This window comes from Dunckerocampus dactyliophorus, chromosome 13, assembly GCF_027744805.1.
Source record: "Dunckerocampus dactyliophorus isolate RoL2022-P2 chromosome 13, RoL_Ddac_1.1, whole genome shotgun sequence".
NCBI lineage: Eukaryota > Metazoa > Chordata > Actinopteri > Syngnathiformes > Syngnathidae > Dunckerocampus > Dunckerocampus dactyliophorus.
The window spans coordinates 2,012,355-2,021,924 of NC_072831.1; the positions used below are offsets into that span (position 1 = coordinate 2,012,355).

General features: G+C 42.7%; 1 protein-coding gene across 8 annotated transcripts in view; it reads right to left on the bottom strand.

The window, feature by feature from the left end:
• The window catches only part of map4k5 (mitogen-activated protein kinase kinase kinase kinase 5), a 72,986-nt gene that overhangs the window by 62,525 nt on the left and 891 nt on the right, over positions 1-9,570 (bottom strand). For all 8 annotated transcript variants that reach the window (XM_054796524.1, XM_054796522.1, XM_054796528.1 and 5 more), the window contains exon 3: positions 434-491. In XM_054796524.1, coding sequence (XP_054652499.1) covers positions 434-491 — 58 coding nt within the window. The remainder of the gene's footprint in view (positions 1-433; positions 492-9,570) is intronic.

Sequence of the window (9,570 nt, forward strand, 5' to 3'; positions counted from 1 at the left end):
AGTGTACGTTTGTAAACCTCACTCCCTCTGCCTCAAGAGCTGCGCTGAACATGCGTCCGATAGGGTTTTTAGTCGTGTCGTCAGCCCCCTTGCCTCCCATGACAAAGGTCCTGTGTTCGAGTCCCAGTGCGGGCAGTGCGAAACAGGGCGGGTTACGCTCACCAATTCCAAAACACTTGTGTCTTCTTTGTTGGCTTTTTGACAGAATGTAGGCCTATGTTTGATTGACAAATTATCGTTACAGCGCCATCTCCTGGTAGGCCTAGGTGTGAGACTGTTAGACAGGGCCGGTCGACCGAAAAAAAAAAAAAAAAAAGACCAATTATCGGCCGTAGACTGGACAGCCATTCTGGACTTTTCCAGAACTCACAGATTACCAGTCCGTCCCTGCCCCCGGGATGGGGGCGGGGACGGGCATCATTAAATGTCTTACCTGCTTCCAGCTTGATGGTCTTGACTGCCGTCATCTCGCCGGTTTGTATGTTGCGAGCCTGCAAGACACAACAGCGACAAGCGTGAGCCTTCGTCTTTGTTTGCACGCACAAGGAACGGGACAGTCTGCACCCTATCTGCTGGAAAAAAGCAAGGAAATAATTAATCAATGGATTCTAAACAGACAGGCAGGATGCAGGATCCCGCTGCGTCGATGTCGACCCAAACAGTTGGCGTTTCATCTGAAAGTATGTCTTTATTTTAATGCAAGCTACACCTAAGTATTTAAATACCATCCAATGGAACTATTTTTTGTCCTTTCAGGTGGGATTTTGCCTCATAATTTGGGTTGTTTTACTCCATATCGAAAGATTTTTTCCCCACCATATTTTTTTCATGAAAACATAAAATTCAAATGTGTTCACAGGTCTGTGGTTCTCAATTTTTCTGTCATCCCCCGGCGTCAATCAGACAGACGTGCCAAATTTTAAGAGTAGTCAACGTCCTTCCCCAACTAGACACCAGGGGAAAATTGGGATAGGAAAATTTTTCGGTCTCATTTTAAAAAGTAAATATGACAAATTGCACTAGTTTTCTACAAAATGAAACCTTGAAATGACAAAATGCATGACTGTACAGTATGTAATGACGGTGTGTTTATTTTTTTTATCATGTTATTACTAATCTATGTATATTTGTATTATTATTATATTTGTTAAGTATATATTTTAAAAAACATTACCATATTTTGCAGACTATAGGTGGCATCAGTCAAAAAAAACATTAAAACACATACACTACAGGTCAAAAGTTTTAGAACACCAATTTCTCTGGAGTGAAAAAACTACATTTTTAAGTGTTAAGATGGTGTGTGTCTCTTCCATTGTTAATTCCCTTTCTTCTTGCCAGTTTTGTAGCAACAAATGACTTTCTCCAGTACAATGCTGTTCAACTGATGTTCACGAGGTTACAGTACCACGGGGTTTTTGTGCAGACAGGTGGCAGTAAATACCCCAGAACCTTCACACCTGTAGGAATTAGTTGCACCAACTGCCAAGGCATGATCAACGTCCATTTCTGCAGAGCAGCTTTAAATCGTTTCCTGAAACAGGCGTTGTTGTATCATTCTGAAATATGCATTATTTGTTACATGCATTCAGGCATGCTCGGAAATCCCGGAAAAAACATACACATGTGAATTCAACTTAAAATGACTTGGTGTCTTTGAACGCCAACTCTTCATGGCTCATAATAACATGGTAAAAGTGAGCTGTAAATGTTGTTCTACTAGTGTATTTTCCAGACGTGTGTGCTATCGTTTAGCTTCTGTTACCTTTTCAATTCATTTGAGGCTGTTAATACATAAAAATATATAGAATTATGTCCTGTCATTCATCTTTTTGTTCATAAAATATGGTAAAATGGGCATATTTCAGACATGATTGCAAATGGTGGTTAATCATAATTCATCAATTAGAAAACTGATCAATTTGATTTCAGTTTTTAATCATTTGACAGTCCTAGAAAATACACAAAGGTGGAACTTCCGTTTCAGCTGGTTCCCAAAGTAGAACACCTCACTGTGCACCAAACGCATTTTGCTGCATCCAAAACATGTACTTTGGCCAAACTGACAAAACATTACACCTTACAGGGACCGAAATTAACCTGACGCAAGACACTAAATGCGTGCAAAAACTGACAAAATCGTGCAGATTTTCCATCTAAGACTAATTATTTTGCGTTTCATCGGGTCAGTTTGGTCACGGGAATAAGGGCGCAATATAATTTGCGAAAACCAAATTGCGCTGGAAAGCACGGTATTACAGTATTACGGCCATGGTGCGTATGAAAGTAGATCTCTGATTGGTCGTGAGAAATATTCCCACCCAATCACGATCTGTGTTGCAGTAGATCGATGTTGCTGTTGGAAACAAATATGGTGGTCCTGCTGCTGTTTTAGCTGGCGATCTGCAGACTGAACACGATGATTACTAAGTATTTTGCCAAGGCGGACTCATGTCACTCGGAGCGGCACAACAATAACAACCCTCCGAAAAAACAAAAAACAACGGCCGATGACTTGGATAAGCCCACGGTTTCTCAGTTGGCCTCAACCTCAGCAAGCCCCTCCACAGGCACCAGTGACAGTTCCTGGACGCCGACGACGCCGACGGTGAGTGATGGTCGACAGCTGCCACCGAAACCTGGTGCATCTCATGTTGCTATAATCAGCTCGCTAAAAACAGTTCGGAAGTGGATGAAAGAATTGAATACGGACATTGGTTATAAAGTCAAGGACGACGATTGTGTTTACGAAATTTGGACATGGTGCTGGTTCAGATCATGGGTCGGCTCTTGTGAGTGGTAGCAACAGGGTGAAAAAGGAGGCAATACAGCAACACATTAAATCAACACTTCACCAACGGTCGTTAGCAACCAGGCACGCCAAATATTGGGAAGCAAACAAGAAACCAACTCCAATTGAAGACGGCTTTAAAAGGGCTGATGAAAAAACACTGGAAAAAAATGGACAGTTTTTTTTTGCCTGAAAATTGCTTCTCAGATGAGCAATTTGCTTGTAAAGTTAAAATCTACAAGCAACAAATTGCTTCCACTGGATTTTGGCAATTTCTACCCCTGCCTTATTAAACGTAAACAGTGAATGATCGAAGTGTACATGTAAATAAGCCGACATCTGCATTGACACACAATGTCAACTTTAGAGTATTCCCTGGTTGTTTCTCAATTTTTTAAATAATGTAGGCAACACTAATTCAACATCAGCAATACTGTTGTTTTATTTCTTTTTCAATTTGAAGTGCAGTTTTTGTGAGTCCGTTTGAGTTTTCTGCTTATTTTGTGTAAAAGCTCTAGATATTCCAATTAAAATGTGAACTACTTTGGAGAAATTAAAGTTTATTGCTTTTGAAGTGGTGAACTCGCATTATTATGCCACATATCACTACGTTCATGAAAAATATGGTGTCAATGTAATGTTGACAATCATACCGTTTTCTGGCAATAATTTGTTGGACAATTAGAATTAATTTATCGTGATAGGCCTAACAGTTATGTGATACAGTGTTCCCTCGCCACAACGCAGTTCACTTTACGCAGCCTTGCTGTTACACAGGGTTTTTCTCTGTGCAATTTGTTTTTACAGCATTTGAACGCTCATTGTCTTCTCTGTCCTGATTCTCTAAGGGTCTGTTGGGACTGTAGGGACTGCCTAATTTACATAATTGTTAAATAGCTAGCAGTGTGGCTCTTTAATGCTGTGTGTTTGCAAGTTTTCTCCCCGACAAAGCACACGATATGACTTTAATGCTTTTAATGATATGACTCCTGATGACATGAATGCCCTGACTGATGCCCATCCACAACCGCTGACTCATGAAGCCACTAAGCGAGGATGAAGAAGAGGACCCAAGTGTTGATAAAGATGAGGAGAATAGACTAACACTTGATCGCTTGGCAGCCATGGTGAGAATGGCCAATAAGCTTCAGTGAGCTGCACAAGAATGGGACCCTCTGATGTTTCATTCATTGCAGTTATCAAATGTAATGCAAGGGGGCATGTCTGTTTATAAGAATATTCTGGCCCAGAAGAAAAAAAAAGCGCCAACTACTACCCATAACTATGTTCTTCACTCGGAAAAAGACACCTGCACCAAAGGCTTCAGCAGAAAAAGACGCTACAGCAGAGCCCCGCCAGGACGAATCCGAAGACGCACGGTCAGAGAAACTGTAAAATACGCGTGTGTCACTATTAATCATTTGTTATGTGTCCAACCTCCTAGATTGATCATTAAAATTGAATGTGTTATTTCTAAAAGCTATCATATTTTGCTTTTTATCGGAAAACGATTATATATTCACTTTTCCGATCAAACGCCCCAACAAACGCCAACCGCCGGGACGAATGCCTCACAGCACATCTACACGGAAAACGTGGCATTCAGCTTAGAAACTATTGTTTTTGCGCTTTCATTAATATTAGCGTTTGCTTGCTAACCGCTAGCTAGCATTCAGTGTATTAAATCACTATGTAGCTAGCTCCCGCCTCCATGTACTGTGACAAAGATGCTGAACAGCTGACAGGAAGCTCACTCTTTCCCTTAATTTGACCATAAAACAAATGCGCTCAGACACAAGCAGAGTGAACCCTCTCGTCATCCAGCCTGTGTGCTACACCAAGACGAGGAAATGGAACAGGCATACGCACGTCAATTTAACCAGGCGTCAAAATTATCTACATTGTTTTATTCTATCGTTCGATTTATCATTTTATTGATGATAGTGACAGCCCCAGTCAGCATTATTAATCATTTATAACGGATTCTCTTACAAAAAACAAGGGGAATCTGGCAAACTTCACCTGCACTGTCCAGCATATCAAGGAGACAACCTAAAGCTACAAAAGCTGAAGTAAGTTACATTTATTTTAAGTATACAGATACAATAAATACGTACCTGGTTAAGAAATGATAAAATCAACAAACAGTATCAAAACTGTAGCTGTATCAAAAGGTTGTACTTTAACATCATTTTTGTATTCACAAATGAACGAAAAATTAAAACGTGTGCATTTAGTTAGTCAGTGGCTGAAGCAGCAGCTACAATCCCCAAGCTAAACATAATTAGTATCCCAATGGAACAATACTGCTGTCTAAAAGACCTAATTTCTTCATATCATGATATCTGCTGATTATTTACAGACAGTCTCCAGGGCAGAAGCGTATTAGAAAGTATTTCCTAACAAAAAAGTATCCAGTATGTGCTGTATCGTTCAATTAGTGTGACTAACTGCGTCGCAAACTCAACTCAATGAATTATTACAGCCAACTGTAAAAAAAAATAAAATAAAAAAATAAAATAAAATAAAAAAATTGCTGATGGTATGTGAATTTCTAAAAATAAACAGTGATATAATTGAATGAAATTGACTTTTAAAGGGTTAAAATAAAAAATGATATGTTTTTGATTAGGACTGAAGTTGATTGAAAGATTACCGCAAAAAAAAGAGTTGAGAAATATTAATCTGTTGTGTTTTTAGTCGCAGTTCTTGGGTGAGGACTTTTCTGTACTCTCGGGACCTCAAAGTGCAGTAAATTAAAAGGGAACTCTGAGGGTTAAATAAGGTGTAATAACATGACAATGCCTGCCCACCACCACATTGCAGTCCCGTGGGAAACACTGCTCATCAAGTGTTTGTGACGGATCACGGACCATCAACATATCTGTGTCGCTAGAGAGAGTGGATCAATCCATGTTTAAATAGGCCAGGTTACAGATTCAGGTCAAGACGGGATGCTCCCTAATCCACGGGGCCCGGCGAAGAGATGCGACAAGGGGGCAAATGGACCGCAAGCAGTGACGATGAGGCAGATTTGACATTAACGCGGCCTAAACGGCGACACGCAACACGCAAATGTCCAGCGTGAAAGCGAAGGGGAGGAATGCGGCCATGGGGTTCAGGGGCAGGACACACAAGGTTTTCTTTTCGTTGTGCCGGGGCGGCCAGGGACACGCCACCATGTGGGGACACGCCACCATGTGGCGAGACACACATTGAGACAGATGACGTGACGCGGCGGGGGGGGGGTATCAAGCGCAGCATTCCACCGCTGGCTAGCTGTGTGTGTGTGTGTGTGTGTGTGTGTGTGTGTGTGTGTGTGTTTGAAGTGGAGGAGGGGGCTGGAGTGGCGGTGGGGGTTGGCCACTGAGGCTTTGTTTGGAAAGGAAGGGGAGGGGAATGGGGAGCGGTTAACTGTTTATCTGCAGCAGATGGATAAACAAGGACAGTCTCCCAACAGCAAATCTTCTCATGCTTCCACACTGGAATTTCTCGCTTCTCTTCACACCTCAGTGTCTGTGCACCTCTTTTTTTTCCTCGTACAATACAAACTAGTCCACATCGTTCCGCGGAGTGGCGTGCCCAAACAACGCAAAGCACTGTGTCTGTTTTGCTTTCTCTTTGGCTTTTTGCACCTCATTTCAAAACAAGGCAGCAGTCTCAACGAGTTCAAACCTAACGTTTGTCCAGCAAGGGCCACAGAGTGAAAAATGAAAGGATGCAACGCCAATTGTCATGGGGGTACGTGAATAAAAATGAAAAACAATTTGCGCGTAACACAATTACGAGCGCACCAGAAAGAAGGAAGGACACACGGCATGAAGTTCTTCATCGCTGTGTGAGTTGTATGAATAAGTAAGTTTGATGATTATGTTGTGTATTAAGAGTGTTTAATATTGAAGGTTTAACGTATATTGGTGTTCCAATCTCAGCACTGTGAAAACCTGCCAATGTACGTGCGTGTCAGGACGAGAGAGTGGAGAATCTCCTGAAAATTAGGTTTTAGCGCTGCTAGTATGTATTTTTGTACTTTGAATACTGTTTATCATGTTTGCTCAACTTTCCCTTTCAATTTGGTATGAAATTATTATGCAGATTTAAATCATAGCGATTGCAAGTGGACAAAAATGAAGCTCAAGTTCCAACCATAAAGGGAAGAATCCGAAAATTCGACTGAAATAAAAGCTATGTAGGACCAATACTTCGATACTTTATTCATCTCCGAGAAATTCACATCTTATCTAGTTATCAATGCTCATGTAAAACTTTTATCAAAATGTGACCGTGCACAATACACGTTTTTGAAACAGAATTACTTACTATCAAATTAATTAACCCTGGAGGAGGGGCGATGGCAAGCGCCTGGTGGCCGGGCCTGAGGCCACGGGGCCCGGTCGGGCACAGCGCGTAGAGAGGACATGGGTCCCCCCTCCAATGAGCTCACCACTCATGGGAAGGGCCAAAAGGGGTCAGGTGCAGAGTGAGCTGGGTGGCGGTCCGATCCTCGGCTACAGAAACTAGCTCTTGGGACATGGAATGCCACCTCTCTGGTAGGGAAAAGAGCCTGAGCTGCTTACTATGAGGAAGCAGAGCCTTGGTTTACACGACTCTGCAGCATCGCGTGGACATCGGGGGCAGTACCTCTGGATTGGCAGACCGGGGTGGTGGTGCCCCTTTTTAAGAAGGGGGACCGGAGGGTGTGCTCCAAGTGTCGTGGAATCACACTCCTCAGCCTCTCTGGTAAGGTTTATTCAGGGGTTCTGGAGAGGAGGATCCGCCGGATAGTTGAATCTCGGATTCAGGAGGAGCAGTGTGGTTTTCGGCCTGGTCGTGGACCAGCACTACACTCTTAGCAGGGTCCTTGAGGGTACATGGGAGTTTGCCCAACCAGTGTACATGTGTTTTGTGGACTTGGAGAAGGCATTCAAACGTGTTTCATGAGAAATTCTATGGGAAGTACTCCGGGTGTATGGGGTATCGGACCAGCTAATTCAGGCTGTTCGTTCCTTGTATGACCAGTGTCAGAGTTTGGTTCACATTGCCGGCAACAAGTTGGACTAGTTTCCAGTGAGGGTTGGACTGCCCTTTGTCATCAATTCTGTTAATTATTTTTTATGGACAGAATTTCTAGGTGCAGCCAGGGCGTTGAGGGGTTCCGGTTTGGTGGCTACAGGATTGAGTCTCTGCTTTTTGCAGATGATGAGGTCCTGCTGGCTTCATCAAGCCGTGAACTTTAACTCTCACTGGATGGGTTCAGTTTAGCCGAGTGTGAAGCAGCCAAATCCATGGTTCTCGCCCGAAAAAGGGTGGAGTACCATCTCTGGGTCAGGGATGAGATCCTGCCCCAAGTGGAGGAGTTTAGGTACCTTGGGGTCTTGTTCACAAGTGAGGGAAGGATGGAACGCAAGATCGACAAGCGAATTAGTGTGGCGTCTGCAGTGATGTGGACTCTACATCGGTTCGTTGTGGTGAAGAGAGAGCTGAGCCGAAAGGCAAAGCTCTCATTTACCAGTTGATCTACGGCCCTACCCTCACCTATGGTCATGACCTTTGGTAGTGACTGAAAGGACAAGATGGCGGGTACAAGCGGCCGATCTGAGTTTTCTCTGTAGGGTGGCTGGGCTCTCCCTTAGAGATAAGGTGAGAAGCACTCTCATGCGGGAGAGACTCGGGACTAGAACCGCTACTCCTCCACATTGAGAGGAGCCAGATGAGGTGGCTTGGCCATCTGGGCATCTGGTCCCAGACGCCTCCCTGGGTAGGCAAGTCCAACAGGTAGAAGGCCTTGGAGAAGACCAAGGACACGTTGGAGAGACTATGTCTCCCAACTGGCCTGGGAACGCCTCGGGATCCGCCGAGAGAATCTGGACGAAGTGGCCGGGGAGAGGAAAATCTGGGCCTCCCTGCTTAGGCTGCTGCCCCCACGACCCGATCTTGGATAAGCAATAGAAGATGAATGGATGGATGGAAGTGATTTTATTTTTACTGCATCTCAGCATTTTGATATGGGCAAAAAAGCGTATTGTTAGTACCAACTTCACTCTTTGCTCTTTTCCCCCCATTTTTGCTGTTTTTGTTCATTTTCCAAATATTTCTCTTGAACAATTGCTGCAAATTTACTTATTGTATTATGACTTTCTTTCCATATTATAACTTTCCCAACCCAATTTTCCAAAAATCTCATTTTTTTGTGCTTAGTTTTTCAGATTACAACTGTTCTAAAAATAAAAAATTTTCTTTGTCAATTCTATGTTACCAAAATTAGGCGTGCAACGATACACAAAATTCACAGTTCGATTCCGTTCGATACATTTGTGTTACAGTTCGATATTTTTTCGATACAAAAAAATAAATTAACCTTGTCTTTTTTCATTTGAATTTTATATAAATTGCCAACATTGTTTTTTACATTTTCAGTATGGTATGAATGTGGAAGGCAGATCTCAGTCGCCACAGTGTGACCCCAGAACAGATCATTCCTATTATTATTATTAGTAGTAGTATCTATTGTAAAGCTTTTTATCTCTACTGTTTTGCCTTGGTTGTTTTATTTTGTGATTAAGTGATTAAGATATTACGACATTTTTGGCGAGCTGCTCGAAGCGTGAATCTCTCATTGAGATCAATAAAGTATCTATTGACATGGCGTCCCATTGACTTTTTCTTGAATCTGAACCAATCAGAGGTCTAGCAGAATTCTGTAAAGTTGAATTAAGCTCCGCACTGAGGTGACAGGTTGTTGCTGATGTGGTGTGGAGGTGCTGGTGCTTCTACTGTAC